Below are 24,632 nucleotides of genomic sequence, written 5' to 3'. Positions count from 1 at the left end.
CCCATGTTCAGAAGGAAAACAAGTGTTCAGAACACAATGACAGAGTTAAGGAACACAGAATTCAATCATTAAAGTGGGGGGTAAAAAAAAAAAAAAATACAAGCACATTCATGTTAAGATCATACAAGCATCAGTGACAGGCCAGGAGTATACCATGCAAAGCACATGTGAACCTACATCTGCTCTCAGGGAAACCATACACTTTTGTCAAGGGCCCTGCAAGAGCCACCTAGTCAAAAGCCATATGAAATCAATTATTTTTGCTCACCGTGATAAACAAGTAACTCAAAAGTTAAGGAAAGGGACGTCTGTTTCAGTCAGAAGAACCTCTGATGACCATCTAAAGGATTCAGACTCACATTATGAAGTTGCTAAAGTATGCCATGATGGTCTTGCCCATTGGCTCACTGACCACAGTATAGACCATCTATGCTGAACCTGTGAACTCGCTCTGAAAGTTTTCCAAACTGGGTTACTGCTTGTGGAACATGTCCAGTCTGAAGCCAGAAAAGACGGACAAGTGAAAGATAGCTCTCTCATTTTGGGACACATCTTTCACTACAGATCTTCACATTCTTTTTTCACTTATTTTCCTCAGCTTCTAGTAACGTGTACAAATTAGTCATTGTGCTTTTCCATTAAGTATTTATTTTTGCTGGATCCCCTCAATGGAGCTATGTAACAATCCTCATTGGAACATCTCAAAAATTACGATGTTGAGTACAGAGGAAGCAATTAAAACTTTGATTAAAAAGGAGACAAATGGATAATTGAGGTAAAATGTTCCCAAAGGACCTTTTCCAGTATATATAAAAAAATATTTTATAGTACAGCCCATCAGCTACAACTTGAATAAAGTAACTCTCAACCAAAATTAGGCTGTGCTTTTCCTGACATCTTTCCTTCCCTGGCATAGCCAATCTTGCTGATGTTCAGTTTCACTCAGCTGTTTTTTATTCATAGGCTGATTTTATCAAAACAGTGGTTTTAGTGGCAGCAAAACAAGGAAAGTTATATTTCACAGATTGCTCCTATCAGGCTCATTAAAAATAAGCTGCTGAGAAACAGGAGAATTTAAAATCTTGAGAACCGATTTCACAGAAAAAAAAAAAAAAGAGAAATATAGAACCACTCGAACATAAGGAACTATCTTGTGCATGGAAAAATAAAGATGGCTCTCAAAATGTCAAGTCAGGAATGTTGATATACTTATATGAAAGGTAAATAACATTTCTATGAAAAGTGATCCTGTCTTTCACAAAATTCCTAAAATCCATTTTGGAGAAAAGGTGGGACAAAGTTCCAGTCAATATTTAAAGCTGTTATGCCACAATTTGTGCATCAGCAATTTAAAGTTCTGCTTTGGCCTACAGCCTGAGTTCTGCTACTCAATTGCAAGGGAAATATTTTACTAGAATGCAGAATCAGCATACAAACCCAAAGAAAAGCATTTAACTGAATTAATAGTCTTTATGAAAAAAGCATAAAAATCATACAGACCGACCATGGTACTTACTTTAAAAAGGCATCATTCACAGCCTCTAGAAACTCTGAACTGAGAATTTCTTTTGATGCACCTCCTTGGTAAAGAAGGAGAGTTTCCAGCAATGGAGTTAGATCAGGCAAAGTAATGAGAGGGACACAGAAAAGGGACACAGCGTTCACACGACTGCCTGAAACTCTGAGGGAGAAATAAATTCAGTTCATATTTCAGAAAAGTCAAAACTTTAATTTCTAAACTGATAAGGTAAAAGATGACTAAATTAATTACAGAACATTAAACGTAAGAGATGAGATACATAACTAACTGCAGAAAAATTATTTATTGGAATGACTGTTGACATGACACCTATTGCCTGAAGAATCTTACGGAGCAGTCAGATAATTTTGGTATTTTAGTGCTTAAGGCAAACCATGATATCAACCCAGTTCTGAAGTACAGCCAGTTGCGTTCACTCAGAAATCACACCCTTCTTAACAGGGAATGCTTTGTCTTTTCCAGGGTCAGCGAAGCAGAGGTAAGGAAGACTACAGATACACAGCTCCCATGTAGGTTTGCTAGACCCTCACAAGAGACCACCTAGCTGCTTTTAAGGCCTCCTGTTGCTTCGTTGACCCCTCTGCTCTCAACACAGACAACTTCTGTAAAAGGAAAAATACGAATCCCGCTGTCTTTAAGTGCTCAGTTGAAAAATTTTTATCTTACAGATCTACAGTTGAAGGAATATGTAACACTTTCAGATCTTAATATATGAACCGCTCGCTTCACCTGCTCGCTAAAGTACATGCTTGGAAATGACTAGAGACAGTGGAACCTGGAACATAAACAAAACATGGAACCTTTGGAACATAAACAAAAAGGAAAATGGCATACAGTATAAGAGATAACTTGTGCAAAAGTATCCCAGAGTATAAATATTTTCTAGCACATGAAACTGCAGATTTTTCTACATGCAGTTTTGACAGGAAGACATTTATGAAGACCAAGAACTCCAATATATTGAATTCTAGCAAATTAAAAACTGCTAGATTGTTTGTGAAAGGCTTCCTTGAGTTGCTGCAAGTTTCTCCTGATTGCATTGTTCACTAAAAGGGGTGCATTCTTTGCAAGAACCCAAAACTGTTTTTTTTGGGGGAGCCATCAGTGCAGACTCTGAAGAGCTGAGACAGGAATTAACCTACAGGCTGCTCTGTGTAAGAGCTAACCCTCTTGCCCTGCATGTATTAAAGCTACTCCCAAACAGATGTTGCCTAATGGTCACTGACATGCGCTGTGACAGAAGTGTTATGACTTGTGAACATGAGGTACCATTATGGTTTCCACAATGAGAGAAATAAAACTTAACACGTTTTCAAAGACTCCAATTTCTGAGTAAGTACCTAACCCAATATGTGTTTAAGGTTTCTTACACTGAAATACTTCAAGATGCAGTTTTACTATGAGAAGTGTTTGTGTAAGAATGTTAATTATGGGGCTGCTATTTATTGTGCAACCATGTTTTCCGGGATACATATGTAAAATTCACAGACCTGAGACTCTTTAAACCAGTCCCCTTTACAAAATTCTATTTCTGATCCTTTATCCAGGATTAGCAAAATTTAGTAGCTTAGTTTACTCTTACTTTTACCTTTGAAAGAAAAACCCTGCAAAGGTAATTTTCTTCATCTTCTACATAATCTTCAAAACATGTTCTTGGAGAATACTGCACAGTGCATTCCACTGTGTGAGATAAATTTGCACAGACACTGTCATGTGTGTTGCTGTAAGCACCAATGAATGGAAAAATGAGACAATGTACATCTCTAACTGCAAACGACATTTGTCTCTGCAGCTTTAATAAGGAGCCATATCATAATTGCTACACTCAAAAATCCACTTAAGCTCAGAGTTTTCCTTTTCTCTGGGTAGAAATCAGATATTTCTCTTCCCAACAGTCTCACTAGCTTTCCAGCTAAGTCTGCTTCACCCTACATTATAAAACATGGGTGTTTGTTTTCTACATTGAACAAAACTTTGTGATGATCATCATTAACTGCGTCCCTGATTTCGGTACTAAAGTCAGCTCTAAATTAATTCAGATCATTTACTATTCCTTACACAAAGACCTAGGTGCAAGAAGGAAGGGAGAAAAATAGCCAAGCTGTTGGCTCATGATACAAGGAAGATATTTCAATAAGCCTCCTCTTTCCTGTAACTTTACAGGCTATGTGGTGTTAAGTCATAAAACTCTCTTCATCATGTCAGCAGCTTTGACCCTGAAGACCAACAGAATGTGCACAGGAGAGCCATACATTTAAAAGAGAAGACACAATCTGAATATATAGTCTATATTAAAAATATCTATCCTTATTTTTGCATTTCTTTTTTAGCTGAATACACTTAATTTACATGAAATCAAAAGGATCTACTGACATATTCAAATACGATAATTTTCAAAGTACTGACAAAAGACTATGATCTGGATTTCAAGGTCAGTGGAAAGGCACAAATTACACAGTGGGAAGGTACAAGCATGTCAAAAATAGTGACAACAGTAGCATTAGTCAAATGTATTCCCTTTTCTACGGTCACAGGTTTTGGCTGAATTGCGCGGATTTATGCAGTGTGGATGAAGAAGGTGATTATTCTCACTGACTACAACTAGACAACTCACGCAATTTTGCGAGGTGATTATTAGCATCTCCTGATAATCTGCATTGGAGATCTGGCCAGAGCACACCACAATTTCCTTCCCACCTAGTGTTTTAAAAAACAGGCCAAGGAAGCACTTAAAGGGTGGAAATACTATGTGCTTGGGTACATTTAAATAATTGTATCTACAACACTCAGTATTGCCACAGTACTGTTTGGTACCAGATGAAGGAACTAATGGAAGAAAAACGAGAGGCTCTTTAAATAAGCATGGACAAATTTTGTCATTAATAACAAGTGCAAAGTAACTACTATTCTGTCATATTAAATCACTCACACAAACAGGGGAAAAAAAATCCTTTGATTTTTTTTTTTTTTTGCTTTTTCTTATAGTAAATGCCAGTTTAACTTTGGTTATAAGGATGTATTCAGCAGCCAACGATATGACTATGAACCTCATGAGCTTCAACACGGCCAAAAGCAAGGTCCTTCACCTGAGTTGGGGCAATCCCTGGTGTCAGTACAGATTGGGGGATGAAGGGATTGAGAACAGTCCTACAGAGAAGGACTTGGGGGTACTGGTGGATGAAAAATCGGACATGAGCCGACAATGTGCACCTGCAGTCCAGAAAGCCAACCATATCCTGGGCTGCACCAAAAGAAGCGTGGCCAGCAGGCCAAGGGAGATGATTCTCCCCCACTACTCTGCTCTGGTGAGACTGCACCTGGAATATTGTGTCCAGCTCTGGAGCCCTCAGTACAGGAAAGACATAGACCTGTTGGAGCAGGTCCAGAGGAGGGCCACAAAAACGATCAGAGGGATGAAGCACCTCTCCTATGAAGACAGGCTGAAAGAGTAGGGTTGTTCAGAAGGCTCCGGGGAGACCTTACTGTGGCCCTACAGAACTTAAAGAGGCCTTATAAAAAAAACAGAGAGAGACTTTTTACCAGGGCCTGTAGTGACAGGAAAACAGGCAATGCTTTTAAACTGAAAAAGGTTAGATTTAGACTGGATATAAGGAAGAAATTATTTATGAAGGTGATGAGACACTGGATCATGTTGCCCAGGGAAGTTGTGGATGCCCCATCCCTGAGAGTGTTCAAGACCAGGATGGATGGGGCTTTGAGCAACCTGGTCTAGTGAAAGATGTCCCTGTCCGCAGCAGGGGGGTTGGATTAGATGATCTTTGAAGGTCCCTTCCAAGCCAAACCATTCTATGACTCTCAGGTTAAGTATAAACTCTTATGTGAAGCACAACTTCACAAGCTTGTTTGCACCTGAAACTGTCTACATATATATCCAAAACTTTCCAACTGAAGCCTAAGTTGCCCAAGACTGTAAAAATATCCTCACTGAACTGGAATGATCCAAACTAAGACATATCAAAATGATGTTTAGATAACACCTACCTCCCCTGCATGTTAAGTCCATTGAACTGATTTTCTCTGAGTTCTGCTACTAATGAAAAGACCATCTGTTAAATAAAATAAAAATAAAGTAAGTTACACATACTGCAAATAAGCAGACATTAGTTGCATGGTTCTCTGTGTGATTGACATACCCTGGAGGTTAATAACATTCTCTATTCACTCAGTTTGATTTTTTCATTTTTTCAATTATTAGTGCCAAATTAAAGCTGTCCAGATCACTGAATAAACTGTGCAGCGAAACAGTTTTTGAACACACATTATATACCTTCCACATGTGAAAACTAAGAAGCTATTTATTTTAGCTCTGCTTCTCACCAGTTAAGGAAAAATTTTCAGAAGAGCACTACTGATAATTTTTATATGCTTTATCTAAGTCAACATATTATGAAATATTATTCCCATTATTTTTATTATGTTAAAGGTAAAAGACACTTTCCCTAAGATTTAGGAATTATCTACCATTTTAAATGCAGTGCTTACAGTCAAAGAAAATATTCCAAAAGTTGCGTTCTGATACACAAAATAATATATATAATTTAAACTTCACAGGGAAAAAATTTATGATGGGGCAGACATTTTTTGTCATACTACAACAGCAACAGGAATTTTGTTTTTTATGAACACTTATTACAGTATAATCTAACAAATTTTCTTCTTTTTTTCCAGAGATCTCCCACTTCATTTTTTCCCTTAAAAGGCTGTAAAAGTAACTGAGGTAAGAAAGATAAACAAAGTTTAGTTCATGTTCCTTATAACAATGACAACTCCATGTATGTGCTTATAAATTGGTGATTTATTATTAACAAAATCTTAGTTGCACAAAATACTTACATTTTTCACTAAGTGATAATAATAATCTGCTGACGTGTAGCCAAGAGTTGATATGAATGTGCTGGTTTCAGCTTCATTACTTTCCCACTTAGAAGAAGAAAGGAGATGGCACAGCAAACTCTGCGAGGAATCAAGAGGAGGGCAATAAAAAAATATTAGGCTACAACATCCTGTGTAAAAAGAATTGACTGCTATTGAACTACATCTGGGGTAAGATCTTTTGATCGGTTGTGGCCATTTTACGCCGTTGTCATTGAGACAGAAGAGCTTGCAGCTCCCATCAACCATAAGGAAAATGCTGCAGCTGCTACAATCAAACGTGGGTTCACACACCACATGATTTCAGTAGTTGTACAATAGCAATGGAGGCCATCCGTGCCAAAACCAGCAGACTTCAGGTAGGTTTGAGTTCTCTAGAAGCCATTTCAATCTGATATCATCTGGGTAGCAGTAGTCACGTTGCTACACAGCAAAAAACTTACCTATAGTCTTGATCAGTACCATGATCAAGAAGAGAAAGCACGAAGTTAACATTTACTTTTCCATATCACTCCTTCAAGAGGTCCCAGTATTTTTGATGGGATTCGGGGTCTGGCCTCATAGTTTAATTTGCCTAATTTCCTCATTGTCTTGAAATGATAATTATGAGATTTTAGTTTGACATTTATTTCTCTACCAATTTCACTATGGAATGCTTTATGTCATGTTTAATAAAACCCTTTTAACACATCATATAAAAATCAAAACAATCCTTTGATGATAGATTCAGACTAACAAGTTTGATACACCAGTTCTGCAGGTGCATACGGAGGACTCTGAACATAGTACTCTGGTTTCATGCTTTCATTCTGCAGCGCTATACAGCAGCTCTGCTGTCTTTTGGATAGATGTTACACCACAGCACCTTCCCAGCTGAACACATTTATGAAAACGGTTGTGTGAAGTCTTGACCGGGTTTTTGTATCCTGCTGTCAAAACTGAGCAGAGGTAGTTTTATGTTGCTTATTAAATTATCTGCTCTGAATTTGTTAACAGTTTTCTTCCTGTCCACTACTGCTACGCGCTGATATAACAACAGCTACATTCCCTTTCCGAAGGCTGATTTCAGGGCTTTATATATCATTGACACTTAAAGCATAAACTAAATTACACTTTGTATGGCAATATGTATAAAACCCTTTGTAATGGAGGGTCAGGATTAGCAAACGCTGAAAAAGTCTTTCATTTCAAAAACATGTAATTAGAAGGAAAGTTCAGACGAAAGCTCAGGGAATTCCATGGTCTTAAGGGGCTTCACTCTATCTATTCTTTTAAAAAGATGGATCTCATGGAAGATTCCAGATTAAAAAAATTAAAAAAGCAGTTATCTCATTTTCTGCTTTCAGAAATACAAACCACATATTTATGCACGCTTTTGTTGAGCATCTAAAAAACTAATCTAAGCAACTGCTTTAGAAGTCCTGGAATTAGATGTATTCCACATATTCAATTTGATTAATGCGATAGGGAAGATACAAACTCCAGGAGCACACCAGAGGTCAAAGAAAATTCATTACTATCAAAATAAGCAACAAGGATTTAGGACACCTTATTTATTATACTTTTGTTTAGGATTATTATACTACCTTGGAGACTTATGTTAAATGCCTAAATATCCTTTTCTTTCATTGTAAACCTGATTTCCTAAATAGCGCTCAACAGGCGAAACTGCTGTTATACCGCCATCTAGTGACTTCCTCAAAACTAAGGAGAAAGGAAAACGCTTGTGTCCAAACAAATTTTAAAAGAATTAATTTGCATGCAACTTTTGCATTTTTAAGAAAAAGAGATAAAAAGGTGGATTTTCAGAACGTACAAGCATCTAGATACAGGCATCTTAATCAATTTACTAATATGGAACCGTGTATATTTTTATTGTCCTTTGCAACCATCGCTAAAGTTAAAATTTGTTTTCAGAACACTATCAAGGGTTCAGACAAGCAGTTGATACAAAATAGAATGGTTTGCCAAGTAGAATGAGATAAGGGATCAGACTGCAAATTGAAAACAAAATAAAGGAGGAGTTAGCAACAACAAACTTGGGATGCCGCTTCTGCTAGAGGTAAGGAGGGGGCTTGAAAAGTAGTTTGTTGGGTTGCTCAGTGAAAGACTTGCAAAAAGCTTCACCAGTGAGAAGAACAAACATAAAAAGCTCTGAAAAGGATTTTACAGGTTGACATGGCAGCTTATGACAGCTAAATGAGGGAGTAGCTTAAAACCCCATACATTCATGTGTAACACTACAAAATTGCCTAGAGACCCTCTCTGTAACCACAATTTTCCTAAGGATAAAACGAATCAAATACTCTTTATGTGAAGACTAATTTCAAAATTACTTTCCCCCTATCCTTGCGTAACAGTCATTTTTCAACAATGAACAGAAGAAAAGATCAGACAAAATTACTACGCATCATCAGAATCTGCATATTGCCTGCAACATTTTCCTAGGGTTTTTTGGTTAGTTAGTTGGTTGGTTTTTTGCTGTTTTTTTTTTTTTTCTTTTCTGAGCACTTCACTACATCCATGCTAGGATTTTACAGATCACTTCAGTTACTTTTTTGGAACCTCTGAACAGCCAGAAGGGGGCAAGAGAAACGGGGTTACGGATATACTGTAGTCCAGATGAAAGGAGGTATTGGGTATGTATAAAATAAAGGCGTGTATTAAAGGTGAAAAACATTTAGAATTCAAGCTCTATGTCTTACATGTTTCATGTTACAGATGCTATTGCCAGTGCAAAGCCTGAGACATACCTACATGCAACAAAAATAAGAAATTTGGTAACAATAGTTTAAAGCATTTATCTTCTAAGGTTTAAATGCTTTCTTTGGTCCAAAACATGCCCAGAAAGTTTTCCTTCTCTCTAGAAAATGTAGCTTATTTACTGCACATAATTCTGGTTGTAAGTGATAGTTCTTTTACTACTATACATTGCATTAGCAGGGAGCACCTAAAAGAAAAATAAATATTGACAATCCACTCTTTCATTTGACAAATGGACTATTAGATAGCTAAGGAACTGGATAGATGACTGTGTCCAAAGAGTTACAGTCAATGGCTCAATGTCCAAGTGGAAACAGTACCAAGTGGTGTCCCTCAAGGGTCCATACTTGGACCAGTACTATTTAATACCTTGATTACCAAAAACACAGTTTAAACCAGGAATGACTGATTTTTAACTAAATGGGAGTGAAAACTGCTGTTTCTACCTCAAGCCTCAAAGTTCATAATGTTTAAATTCCAGTAATTCTCAAATCTAAAGGGACCGTATCAGTAGTTATTTCATACCATACTGCAGAACTTCATTAGAACCATTCATTAAACCAAGTGTAAAACAATGTTTTCTTATATGTAAGTTTCTCCTTTCACTTTTGAAATCAGCTCTTTCAGGAAATACTATAGAGAAATCTAGGTTTCGGGAGATTTTCTCACAGAGGTTCTTATAGGATGCTATAGAAATATTCAAAACTATTAATATGTTCCATTACTGCATTATGAAGCCCCCACAAAGCATTTTGGAAAAGAAATAAATGTAACATTTTATATAGCCACAGTGTGGATTCCTGGGGTCAGAGAAATCAGTAGTTTGAGACTAATGACTTTTAAGGAATCATTTCAAACCCAATAGGAGGTATTCAAGAACATGATCAGAAAGTTGTCAATACGAAATGGACTCCTGTATTGATCATCTCAGCCATGAATCCTAGCCTATTCCAGCAAAGCAGATAATTTGAGAACTACATAATCATCAGTTATTTCTGGCAGTAAATTAGCACTCACTGTCTAATCCATGAATGCCATATTCTACAAGCCAGAAAAACAGGTGAATCTGTGGCAGAAGTGCTGCATTCAGGAAAAATAACAAGGTGTCAAGATTCTGGAAAATGAACAGCAGTCAGGCATACTGTGATACCAGAAATTATTTCTTTCTTGATTTCCCTCACCACTGATTAAGTAGGAAGCAGGAAGGAAACCACCTTGGTTCTAGTTGCAAGAGAATACACCCACCCCCGTGGCCTTGGATTAAAAGATCTATAACATAATCCCTTTCAGCCTGAAATTGAATTAATGAATTTTCATAAAGCCCTCACAATGACCAACTTCCTAAACAACCTTATCTGTGGCTTTATTTTGTTGATGAAATTTACACTGAGTAATATTCTAGCTAACTCAATTTAACATCCACTGCTGCACCAAAATGTCTAATATCTTTAATAGGCAGATAATCCTAGGAGCATTTGCATGAAGACATAAACCCATTTACTTTATCAGTGTAAGCACAGTGCTTCATATCTACCAGGAATTATAGAGAAGGAGGCACGTTTACTCCTCTGATTTATAGATTGGCTATAAGGCTGTCCCTCATTAATTCACTCAGGGAAAGTGGAGGGAAAGAGAATGGACTCCAAACTGAAGAGAATACAAACGGAGAAAACAAGTCACTGTGTTCCCTGGTACCCCGGTTACATGTATCTAAAGAGAATTATGCAACTTAAAAACATTTCCTACACGTGACCGTTTAATTAAGCTAAGCCAACTCTTTTGACACTCCTCTTTAAGTAATGAAGGCTGATTTCCACCTGCTACAAGCAATTTGTTGAGTTACTCCATGAGGTTGTTTCTCAGAGACAACCACCTCTTGGAGCAGATGCATCTGTGAAAGCCTGGAAATTATTTTCCTGGAGTGGAATTTGCCGCTCCACTAAGATAAGCAGCACAGCACCAGGCAGATACCAACTCAGGTAGCGTCCACAACTCCAGCAAGGGGGAGGAGGTGCCTTCGTCTTCTAACACTATTTTTGCTAAGCAGGGATCCAAGAGCTCTTAAGCCTTTTTCCACTTCTTTCTGTAATAGGAAATATCTTCCTGTTTGTGTCGATGGGGAAAAATATAGAAGCCTGAATTAAAGGCACAATTACCTCTGAAATTAGACATCAACACAGAACTAGCACTCGATTTTTATTACAGGACCACATGACAAGTTTTATGCTAGTAACTGTATTTGTGTAGCGACTATCCTGGAATTTATGACAGTTTCAAAGACATTCCAGGGGAACCAGATAAACCAATTTGTTTCTGGAAACTTCTCAACACACTCGCTCCAAAGTATTTATGATTCTGAATGTTCTCAGAAGCAGATGTGAAAATCAACAGGGGTGATATATTTTGGAGAGAGGAGACGGATGGTTTCATCGGTATGAGCAATTCAAACCTGATTCTGATTAGGACTGCCTAGTGACACTACTGGGCTCTTTTTGCCAACTTGGATGAGTTGGCTCAAAGCAACAGGTAGAGCAGGACGGAACAGAAGTATCTAAAATTTATCCTAAAGGACATTTTTCTTTAGTATATTCTCCTTGAAACAAAGAATGCCATTATTTTTTGAGAGGAGATCGCTAACGACATTTTGCTGAAAACTATGATCTATGTGAATCTGTTGGAATTCGTACAACACAGATACCCAAGGGTAACTTTCTGAAATCTGGTTAAGTAACAGGTTTATTTCTGACCTTTCCATCTGCTTTGACGGGAATCAGATTTCCCCAGCTCTGCTAAGAAAAAACAAGTATAGTAAGAAAAACTAAATCATATTCAGAGGAAGCATTAGAAGTGTGTACTATTTCCTCTTTGTATTTTATCAGATTTTGGAATGAGTATTTCTTGTATGGCAATGATTTCAAGAGTCTGTACATCAATTTTGCTCACAGGTGTTCCCTGTACAGTCAGATGGCCCCTTGTTTTCAACACAGCTCTAGAAGACAAGACATCAAATTCTGTTTCCCACCTGGCTTTAAAATAACTTCCAAACAGTGTAATTAATTACTTTAATGATAAATTACGGAATCACAAAGCTTCAGAGTTGGAAGGGACCTGTAGAGATCATCTAGTCCAACTCCCCTGCCAAAGCAGCATTGCCCAGAGCACATTACTCAGGACTGCATCCAGGCGGGTCTTGAAAATCTCCAGGGAAGGGGACTCCACAACCTCCCTGGGCAGCCTGTGCCAGTGCTCTGTCACCCTCACCGTAAAGAAGTTTTTCCGTGTATTTGAACAGAACTTCCTGTGTTCCAACTTGTGTCTATTGCCCCTCGTCCTGTCACTTGGAACCATTGAAAAGAGCCTGGCTCCATCCTCCTTCAACCCACCCTTTAGATACCTGTACACCATAATAAGGTCTCCCCTCAGCCTTCTCTTCCCCAGGCTAAAGAGTCCCAGCTCTCTCAGCCTTTCCTCATAAGGGAGATGCTCCAAGCCCTTGATCATCTTAGTTGCCCTACGCTGGACTCTCTCCAGCAGTTCCCTGTCCCTCTTGAACTGGGGAGCCCAAAACTGGACACAAATTAGATAAGATTTCCAATTATTATTTAAAAAAAAAATGCTGTACAATAGGTACTATTTCTTTCTTTAAATAGGTAGGATTCTAACATCCCAAGTTACTTCCTAAATTATTTAAACTGAGTCCTCAGGAAGCAAGGGATACACATTGCTCTCATTTATTTAAATGTAAATTAATTTGTTTATTTGCTAGCTTTCAGCAGCTCAGTCCAAACCAAATTCCTCCAGATATTTTACAGCAATATTTTCTTAAGTCTTGCTAGAAGACTGCAGAGTTTTATTGTGCCCCATACCTTCTAGATTAAATGATCGACAAACACAAAACCCACAAACAGGTCTGGTATTGTTAGAACCTTTTTACTACAAAGAAACCCAACCAACATTTCTGGACAATTGTAGTGGCTAAGTCCATAAATCACAAGGCAGCGTGCTCATTCAGAGACTGCCTTGACACCAACTGTTTATGAAACCAATTCTGTGAGTAGGATGCTGACATAACACAATTTATAGTATTTCCACACACTTATCCAATCATAACAAAGTCTGTGACTTTTAATTTTGCTTACAAGACCTCTTGCTCACTTGCTCCTTAGTTCCAGGAAAAGACAGAAAATTAGCTTTCCACAAACCAAAACGAAAATGTAAAAGAAAATAAGGTAGTAAAGCATCATACAGATTTAAACATTACGTAGCTTTCAAAGTACTGTTTTACTCTAAACAATTTTGTTTTCTCAACATTTTATAAAAATCTCAGTGTATAAATTCAGGGAAATTATATGGCACAAGTTTGTTAACAACTTAATTATTATCAGTATGTGAGAGTATTTTATAAGGTAATGAAAAAATGTAACTACTTAGCACTGATGAAAATCTCCACTTTCTGCTTGAAAATTGAAATTGTTAAAAACACATTTTAAATAGACAAAATGTTATACTACGTACACACTTATATTTCAATGATTAGCTAGTCTACACAACCTCCCACTTTACCAAATTGAGTCTATTCCAGTAACCGTTTAGGGGTTTTGCACAAAGAAATCACTTCGTTTTCAACTTAACGTTAAGAAAGCTTAAAATATTCTTCAATAATTTACTGGATCAGGGCCAAAGTGCCTAAGTATAGGATGGGGAGGGGTTTTCTTCCCACATTTCTTTCTGACATTTACTGTCAGGAAGTTGAGGTTTTTTTGTTTCAGCACAGTTTATGGATACACATTCTTTGCATTTATGGGATGGTTTTCATTAGCTAAATTCTATACCAGCACACTAAATAAAATTGTTGGCCACAAGTACATGTTTAGGATTTATTGGAACTTCTCAGTTTTCTCCTTATTCACTTGGAATGACAATCTGACGTCTGCCCAAATCTAAATCTCCATTGATAACCATGAAAGACTAGTTTATGGTAAACAAATTATTCTGCTAAACACTCCTACACAGACAAGGGTCTTGCCATTTAAGCATGTGATCAAGTATGCTATGAATTGTATTGATCTTGTTGATACATGTAGCTTATTAAAAAGACTAGGCTCATATTCTACCTCTGTTTATTAAAATGGAAGAAGAATGTTACATACATCCATACAATTCAAAATGAACCTGATCCTAATTTCCAAATGATATGCAGCAAAGAATATTATGGGCAGGGGGAAGCTGCATTGTTGTTCCCTCACCAATTCAAGCCCAGTTAACGTCTGTGAAACTAGTATAGGAAAAACATGTTGCATTACTACTGTGGCTAAGACCACACAACTTTTTAATGGATGAGTTCCAAAGCCTAAGCTCCATCTGCAAATCACTAACAAAACCCTCGGAAATCATAAGAAAGAAGCTAAAGAATTGTGGGGCTGGCAAGCTTTCAGTCTACTCTTGGCCTCAGACAGGAAAAGCAGTTTCAAATCTCATTCTCTTTTCTTTCTCCTCTCTCTTTAAGAAACACCCACCTAGAAAGTGCTATTACTCTTTGCATTAAAAAGGGGGAGACTTTTGCTGCTGAAATAAAACACATATTTACACTAACTTACAAAAGGAAATTCAATAGCTTTACCAGAGTCAACTATAAATCTTTTTTTTTTTTTTTTTTTTTTTTTTTAAAAAAGCCCTCTGGTTTAACTAGCCAGAGATTTAGAATTAATTTCCCTCTTCCCTCCACAATTTTCAAAAGCCAAAATGCAAGCTTCCCACAGAAGGATTCCTTAAATCCACAAAAAATAATGTGGAAAAGAGGGATAAATAAATTTAAGTTTAGAAATAGTGGATGCATCATAAAACTGTTTCACTTTTAGCTTAAATCTGTGAGTTCAGTAATTTCTAGAAAAAAGATCATCCCAAACTTATGTTTTTTCAATAAATGTATGTGCCTTTTGTCAGACTTTTATACTTCCAATAGGTATACGTTGCAAATACCCAAAGATAACCTAACCTAGTGCGATATTCAGAAGAAACTGATTTCAATCACTTGGTTTTGGACTTCGTAAGTATCAAGCTGTTAAAAGTTTAAGGGGAGAGAAATGTTCACTGAACTTTTTAGCAAAAAAGCACAGAATACATCTATAATGGTGATGCAAGAAGTGCTGGTCACTAATAATATTAGGTTGAACCAAAATATCTAACGACCATAGAATTTCTTCAAATAGAGACCTCTTTTTGTTTGTCAGTAACAAATCATTATTCTTTACTACAGCCACCTGGCACTACTAAAGTGCTCTGACAAATGTCAGCTGGCTAGCAAATTGTGACACTTGCTGTTAAAGCTCAAGCAGCCTTAGTTTCTCATTTGTTCTTTGAGATACTTAGCTTTTGCTTATTTTGGCCCAGAAGCCAAGAAATTATTTATATTCATGTTAGCTTGGCATTGTTAAAGATTTATCTGTTTGAAAAAAAAAGAAGAGAGGTCTGTTTTCCCCCAGCCCATTCATATTATCATGCTATTTTTAACCAGAAGAATGGTAATACTTGCAAATTTGCAAACATTGCAAATTCTCTTATATCCTACCAACACAATTATCTATAGGTGACTAGAGAAGGTCCAGATCAGCTTAGAAAGTTGATTCAAAAAGGGATTAGTAAGAAAGTTAGTAATTTAGATGTATAACCTTCAATAGGTTAGAAATGACCAAGAACTCTCTCCAGTTGACTTTCCAAAAACTGAAAGAAGAACAACAAAAAAGTACTGTCAGTGAACTAGGTAAAAGTTTAAGACTATAAGCAGCAGAAATTGCTTATGTGCTATGTATGAAACCCCATCTTCTTTCTTCCATGTTCTCTCACTACACGAAAAAGAGCAAGCCCTAGTCTCTTCTTATATGAGTATCTCCTAACATCTTCAATCACCCTCCTGTCCTTTATGAATAAAAATGGTTTAGAACATATTCTATTAGAATTCTTGAATATATACTGTCATTTTATCAAACTACTGACTCACCTTTGATTCATCAATCAATTCCAGTTTTCACTGCAATCTCCCACCGCCCCCAGAAATGACCCACTTTAACTATACTTAAGAATCTTGATTTTTAACCTGCTAGAGGCAGAACTGTATATTAGCAAGTTTAAGAGGCAGATATGTCAAATCTTAAGCAAGCATTGGTGGGAGAAGTGGGTTTCCACCAGCATAGTCACACGTACTTCAACAGCTGGTGCAGCTGAACAAAAAATGTTAAACACTGGTTCTGAAATCGCTCCATCTCTGGCCCACGTATTTTGTGCATGAACAGGACATGCACACCAGGGACGGGATAAAGAGGGACACAGAAGCTCTGAGGACCCGTTTCCCTTTCCAGGTTGGTACCCAGGAGGCAAACAAATTGCATAAAGGCCTGACAAAAGTGGCTTTATCATTCATTATTCCCTCAGGACACATTGCAAAGCAAGTAGACTTGGTCCTTAAAGTTGAATTTTAACCAGTAATTTAAAAGTTAAAAGGTCCCAAATCACGTTAGAAGTTCGTTAAGTCATTGGGCTCTAATTAATGATCTCAGATATTAAAAGTGTGCATATATCTCATTTAACAGTCTTTTGCTTTCTGTTTTGATTCAAAGGAAAATTGACTTCAGTTGCCCAGTGGAAGTAAAGATGTTTCTTTCAAGCTCATTTGCATACTTAATGCCACATATGCTTAAATACCATGTAAAAACTCATCTATCAAAACATATCCTTTCATGTCCGTACACTTATATAATAGAGTTACAGTATCTGTCCTCAATTGCAGCTGATTTACATACTCCAAAAAGGCCTGTAAATGCTGTGTAAGTATTTGCACGACACCAAGTTTAGCCATTTAAATCTATTTCATGAAACTCAAGATTTCAGATGAGTATATGTCAAATATTAAGAGGTGAAATCAGCTTCCAAAGCCATAAACTGGCTGCCAAGTTAAAAAAAAAAAAAAAGAAGTTCCTCTCCATTTTGGTTGGAGGAAAAGTGTTGTGCTAATGGCTAAAGTGACAGTAAAATACTTTAGAGAAACATTTAAACAACACTCAGGAGTGACACAAAAAAATTGGGAGAATGAAAACAATGAGGGTGAAAGGCTTTTAAAAAAGGATTAAACATTATACAGCACTTAATCTAAGCGCAGAGGTTATTTCTTATTGCCAAAAACCAACAAAACATTCAGGTTTTAAAGTAACATATATTTTAACAAAAAAAAAAAAAAAAACAACAAACCCAAACAACTTTTTGAAGAGTATATATAAGTTACATTATATGCTATTTACTTCAAACAGAACTGATTTGGTAGGAAGCATGACCTGTATGGTTACGGCTGACAGAAGCAAGCAGCCAAAAGGAGGGGCGAAGGGAAGCTATACTTTCTCAAAATTAAAACCCCCTAAAAGTCTGTGGAATGCTGTTTACTTCAGCTCTGTTTTACAACCACTGCTGCACAGAGAAGGGATTGACTGAAACGTCTGCAGCCCGTGGCCACCCACACTATGGGAAGCACTATGATTAAAGAGAGTGCTACGTTCTTGTATCTGCCAGCAAAGTCTGCTCCATGCTGTAATTATTATACTTGCAGTCTCCTGATAATCTATTGCATCTGTTGCGGCAAGTCCCCTTACATTGTCCAACAAGAAAACCATTGAACATGAATAGCAAGTTATTTTTAAAGTGCACAAATGGCTCAAAAACTGGATACTTTAAATACTTCTCTTTTAAGTTTATGAAAACATTTTGCCTTATAGTATAGCCAGTGCCATAGGGAAAGCAAATCTACCACTGAAACATTCACTTTAACCTACTTACCAAAAGATATAGCCTGACATACCACTCTTTCACCCCACAACTTTCTAATAAGCTAAGTCATTGCTTTAGATCTTTAAAGCACAAAAACTATGTGAATTGTGGATTAGACATGTATCTTGAGAGCACTAAAATAGTACATCTGTAACTTCATTAAGTGATTACACACATTGAACATTTCCGATGACCCTATGATTTAAATGCATTATAACGTCTACCTTTCTGTTTAAGTATGTTTAATATTTCATGGTAACAATAACTTTCAAAACAATAAAATAAGCCCTAACCATCAAAATAAGCAGCAGTTCTCTTAGAAAATTTTATTTTGAATTCTGGTCTCTGCAATAAGTAGTAAAAAAGTTCAAAACTTATACTCCATGCATTCTCCTGATGTTGTTTGGTGCTCTATCACACAAAATTAAGCATTACACTATTGTTGGAAGCACAACACATAGCTCTTATTGCACTCTTCCCTACCCAATTTATGAGGGAGTCTGTAGGACTTCAAAAATTTTGCCAGGAGCTGGCTGCACAGATGCTCCTGTGAAAAGCACAGATTGTCTACTGGCTATAAATATGAAGTGTTACACTAACCAGTGTGCCACCACCTAGCAAAGGAGGGAAGAAGGATGTACCAAAAGCAAGGCTGAATGAAAAAAAAAAAAAAAAAGGACTGGGTAAAAGCCCATTCATCTCCACCCACTCCAGACCACTTCCTGAGGAAATGTCTTTAGACCTTCTTTGACATAAACCTTTGATTAGAGGCAAGGGTAAATTCCACATACAGTGACTGACGAAAACTGCCGCAAAGACTCCTGAATGACCAGGGAAAAATACAGAAAAAATTAATTGGAAAAGTATAAACAAGATATATACTTTAATCACCATCACATGTCTTTCATCTGAAGGAATACACTACAGTCTTTCAAGTGATCAAAGTTCCTGATGATTATTTGCACAGGTTAGAGAAGGAATGACAACTCCTCTTTTCCAAACATACCAAAAAAGCCATAAGATCCCTAAAACCACAAGAGTGAGTCTCAGAAAGTGATTAAGTAACTTTGAACTATTTTGGCCTCCAGGAGACTTAACATTTTCCATTTCTTTCTTGGACGCATGCCCCCTGGAAAAGAGACCTCTCTCTTCCCACAACTACTAGGGAAAACCACAGACCCTTATCCACACCTCCCCTTCCCTCTTCAACTGGCATTCCCTTCTAACTATTTTGTATATTATAGTGATACTATTACAAAGATAAGAAATAGTTTAAGGCAACTCGTTATTTATCTTAGTCTGAATATTACTAAAAATAGTATTCTCCCAATAGAAGAGGGAAACAACAAAAACAAAGTTTCAAATGTTGTATTTGTAATAAAACCACGCTAAAACCTATGCTCTATGACACACATTCTTTCTCCTCTAACTTGCTGAATAATAAATAGCAGGTGAAGTATGTTCATCATTTTAACTCAAATATCTCAGTTCAGCACTTAATCTCCCTCTTTCAAAACTGTCTAGATAAGAAGGAAAAAAACGTGTTTCTTAGTATGACCTCTAGAAATTCATAAGCCTTTTAATAGACACATTACCCATATATGTCATTAATATAGTATTCTTATCTCACAGAGACATCATTTATTGTAAATCCAACATTATTTTAATATTTTTCTGCATCAAATGGTCTTGGGGCCCATTTACCCCTGTGGAATGACAAATGACAAATGATTTAGGCTCTTCCTAACTTAATAAAGCAGACTAAAGAACAGATCTTGAGGTTCCCTATGATTTGTGCACTAAATATCTTCTTCGTGTTACCTTAAATTCCCATCTCCTAGAAAAACATGAACTTGTATCTGCTTTTATAAAGACAAAAGAATACTTAAAAAAAAACCCAACCTTTTTTAGATTATATTTGTTATTCTTAACATAACGTGTTCTTTTCTAACAACATTTTTGCAGTGTTCTTAACCATCTGACAAAGCGTGTATATAAATAAAAATAGTATGCAGCAATTTCTATTACAAGACGACAAGTATATTGGCCACAAAAATTAACTCAACATTCTTCACCTAAGAAGAGACTATTATAATTCAATGTACTACCTACATCTTTATGTATAAATTAATGCATCTGTACTAAAGTTTGTAATATTAGAGAGAGATTGAAGAGATGGAACACTGTCTCCTTAAATCACAATTGTCTAATTTATATTAAACCAAGCTTATAAGTAACAATAGTAAAAACATGCCAAAAATGTTCTTTTATGATGGCCACAATCTCCATTAATGTCATTCCTTTTTTTCTAAAAATTATAGAATACAGTGCAGTTGCAGTTCTTTTGAGATGTGCTCGCATGCAGGTATTTGTTCCATCAAAAGCAGATTCAAGGAAAAAGGAAAGCTTTGCAAAAAGAGCATGTCATACCCTGCCCTACCTTGTGGTAGATGTGTGACCCCAAGAGGGTAGTAGACACCCTAATAAATACAATTCCTACTAGAAAGAAGTTGGTAAGGAAGTTAGTAAATGTTTAACAGACAACAGTTGTTCAGGTTGTAAAGAGAAAACCTTCTCTCACTTCTGAGTACTTACCTGAATGAAAATTCATACTGTGGGAGACTTCAGTCTAGTAGTGGATCTTTGAGTTGTCTTGGAAAAAGACATTCTGCCAAGGACAGTATTGTTTCAGGGAGCCTCCAAGATGACCTATCGTTTGGCGAAGGTATGAACAGAACTTCAAGTAATCTTCCCACACATACTGAAATAGGGCCCAACTTCTGGTAGAGCGTGCCTGTTTCACTTGAATACTTTTGCACTCCCACAGTATATCCTAACAGATTTCACCATCTTTATGGACATTTTGTTCATATAAGCGCTATGCCATGATTATTTCAGCAACTGAAATTGAACAAATTGGGAGAATAACAGAAGTGTTTCTTTTTAAAATGACCCAAATGTGAAAAAATATTAAACATGAGTTTTGGAGAAAAAAAACAGCCAAGTGAATCTGAGCCAAATATTCAGACAGCAACTACAGCTGGGCCCAAATAAACTAAAATATGCAAACACTAAGCAACCACCGATCCTGGGGAAAAAATAACGAGGCGCATGCGGGAGAAGGTATATCAGTCTCCGACCAACAGATGAGCATGGGAACAGTAAAAAAACAAGATATGGAGAAGTTCTAGGCAAAAGGATCTCTTGTTCATTACTGAGACAAAATGATTCACCTTCGGCAACCCAGATCCCGGTTCTCCATCTTATAATCTTGTATCATAAAGATACCTTCATGAAATCAAGGAGAAATGACAGACAAGTGGGTTTGATGATTCACTGTATGAACTACTGCCCAACTCAGAGAAGATCATGTTTTATCATGCTTTTTACTTAGGCAGAATACTTGAAACTGTTACCCACTATCATCTGGTTAGATGATCAGCAGACAGGGATTACAAACAGCCTTGAACTCTTGAATGTTAATATGCAAACTTCTCTTGAGAGGAGAACAAAAATATTAAAACTGTTCACCAACTGTGGAATTGTCTTCCTGCCCAAAACTAGCTCACTATAACAAATCATCCAGACTGAAGAGGCAAAACTCCCTTAACAGATATTAAAGGACTCACCATCACAGGAGAAAGGGTATGCCTGGATGCAGAAAAACTGAGTGGCTTAGATACTGAGAAAACAATTGTACATTTGAAGCTTAAAGGACCACAGTGTGAAGTCTTGTATAAGAAGTAACGGCATTTGACTCCAACTGTCAGCCGAGATTCTAGTCTGACAGTACAGAGTTAAGTCCCTCCTACCAGGAAAGCAGTCATGAAGGAACTATGCTAACGGAGACCAAGTCAATCCTAAAGCTCCCGTATTACTTCAACCAAGTGTATCAAAGGAGAATATATTTTTCATGGTTTGCCTGAAGAACCACGATGATCAAAATGTATGACATGTATGTGAACCTAAGCTGCTGAGGTACTTTCGCATAGCAAGTTGTCTTGATGGAAGAGAATAGACCTCCTGAGATATCCACTGATAGGAGGAAGACGACTGGTGCTAAGGAAAGCTAAATATCTGATCATAGGCACGAGCTATTATGAAGCACTGGTATTTACTAATGGTACTTACTAACTTTACTAATTAGACCAAGCAGAGAATGCTTGAATGGAGAACGTTCTCTGGAGTTTCACCTTTGAGGGATTTGGAAAGTGTCTGGAGAGCAGATAAAGCACTTCACTGTCACAAACTTTCCAACCACAAGATGCTTGTTTCATCTACCAGAATACTTCCAGCTCCAACAAGCTTATATTATTAGATCACGACATCCCAGCATCAGTTTATTCTCAATCTCTAACAAACGAACTCACTTCTATTTTTCAGACACTAAATGAACAAACTTTGCTTTGGCCATCTGGGTGAAACACACTGTGACCCTTGGGCAGAAAAAATTCACACATCATAATCTGTCCCACTTCCCCACCAAAAGACCTTTCTGTCACCATCTGTAGAGCTCAGTGCACAGATTGTCCAGTAACCTCACGTATACAAGTGGCAACTGAAAGATACAGGAAAATTAGCTGCATAAGCCTTCCTAGGAGTTTTCATGCAAAGTTTTATAAACTGTATTCCTAGGTCTTCTAATTCAGAAGAAACCTCACATTGTATCACTCAAAAATAATTCAAGGCAAAAGTAAGACTGAAAGAAATCTCAATCAGAAAACAAAGCCAAAAAAAAAAATTTCACTGGTGTGGCATGCCTCAAAAACAGCCTATTTATTTGTGGCCTACTAATGGCGTCTTTGAACGGTCATGGAGAACAGGAGAGGTGCCTGAGGACTGGAGGAAGGCCGACATCACTCCAATCTTCAAAAAAGGCAAGAAGGAGGACCCAGGGAACTACAGACCGGTTAGTCTCACCTCTGTCCCTGGGAAGGTATTGGAGCGACTCATTCTGGATGTCATCTCCAATCACGTTGAGGAACAGGAAGTTATTGGAAGTGGTCAACATGGATTTACCAAGGGTAAATCGTGCTTGACCAATCTGATAGCTTTCTATGATGTTATAACTGGTTGGCTGGATGAGGGGAAAGTCGTGGATGTCATCTACCTTGACTTTAGCAAGGCTTTTGACACTGTCTCCCATGACATCCTCATTAGGAAGCTGAGGAAGTATGGGCTAGATGAGGTGACAGTGAGGTGGATTGAGAGTTGGCTGCGGGACAGGACTCAGAGGGTTGTGATCAGCGGCACAGAGTCTAGTTGGAGGCCTGTAACCAGTGGTGTCCCCCAGGGGTCAATACTTGGTCCTATTTTGTTTAATATATTCATTAATGACCTGGATGAGGGGACAGAGTGTATCCTCAGCAAGTTTGCTGATGATACCAAACTGGGTGGGGTGGCTGACACCCCAGAGGGCCGTGCTGCCATCCAGCGTGACCTGGACAGGCTGGAGAGCTGGGCAGAGAAGAACCTAATGAGGTTCAACAAAAGCAAGTGCAAGGTCCTGCACCTGGGGAGGAAGAATGCTAGGCACCAGTACAGGTTAGGGGCTGACCTGCTGGGAGATAGCTTGGAGGAGAAGGATCTGGGGGTTGTGGTAGACAGTAAATTATCCATGGCCCAGCAATGTGCCCTTGTCGCCAAAAAGGCCAATGGAATCCTGGGCTGCATAGGGAAGAGTGTGGCCAGTAGGTCGAGGGAGGTCATTCTCCCCCTCTACTCGGCACTGGTGAGGCCACAACTGGAATACTGTGTCCAGTTTTGGGCTCCCCAGTTCAAGAGGGACAGGGAACTGCTGGAGCGAGTCCAGCGAAGGGCAACTAAGATGATTAAGGGCTTGGAGCACCTCCCTTACGAGGAAAGGCTGAGAGAGCTGGGACTCTTTAGCCTGGAGAAGAGAAGGCTGAGGGGAGACCTGATTATGGCATACAAGTATCTAAAGGGTGGGTTGAAGAAGGATGGAGCCAGGCTCTTTTCATTGGTTCCAAGTGACAGGACGAGGGGCAATGGGCACAAGTTAGAACACAGGAAGTTCCGTTCAAATACACGGAAACAGTTCTTTACGGTGAGGGTGACAGAGCACTGGAACAGGCTGCCCAGGGAGGTTGTGGAGTCCCCTTCCCTGGAGATTTTCAAGACCCGCCTGGATGCAGTCCTGAGTAATGTGCTCTGGGCAATGCTGCTTTAGCAGGGGAGTTAGACTGGATGATCTCTAGAGGTCCCTTCCAACTCTGATAATTCTGTGATTCTGTGATTCTGTGATTCTGTAATGTACTACAGAAGAGTAATTCAAGTGTTATACATACACTGAATATGCTATATTAAATATAGTATCTGATAGGCAGGTTATCTCTAGGAAATACAGCAATAATCAAAGTATTTTTTCTAAAAAGTAAGAAAACCTATACCTACCCAACTTTAGTGGAGTCTCACTTGACTTGGCCCGTAATTCCAGCTTCTGAAATAAGCCTTAACAGATTTCTTTGTATCATGTCATATGTATTTGAGACCAGTCTGAAACACCTCTCTCAAATCTAAGAATTCTTAAATCTATGAATAAGCTTTATTTTTCTCTTTTAATATATTTTTTTCAGTCTCTTAAAGGAACCACCACGACAAATCT

The 24,632-nt window shown here is 37.8% G+C and overlaps 1 protein-coding gene across 1 annotated transcript in view; it reads right to left on the bottom strand.

Moving 5' to 3' along the window:
- Positions 1-24,632, bottom strand: part of FANCC (FA complementation group C) — a 72,663-nt gene that overhangs the window by 25,935 nt on the left and 22,096 nt on the right. The window contains exons 4-6 of the mRNA XM_082496945.1: positions 6,395-6,514; positions 5,543-5,607; positions 1,517-1,681 (exon numbers count right to left, since the gene is read on the bottom strand). Of these exons, the coding sequence (XP_082353071.1) occupies positions 1,517-1,681; positions 5,543-5,607; positions 6,395-6,514 (350 nt within the window). The remainder of the gene's footprint in view (positions 1-1,516; positions 1,682-5,542; positions 5,608-6,394; positions 6,515-24,632) is intronic.

Source organism: Vanellus vanellus (assembly GCF_965231255.1).
Source record: "Vanellus vanellus genome assembly, chromosome: Z".
In the NCBI taxonomy this organism is placed as follows: domain Eukaryota; kingdom Metazoa; phylum Chordata; class Aves; order Charadriiformes; family Charadriidae; genus Vanellus; species Vanellus vanellus.
Note: the sequence above shows the minus strand (reverse complement) of the source record. Positions and strands in the feature narration are given on the sequence as shown.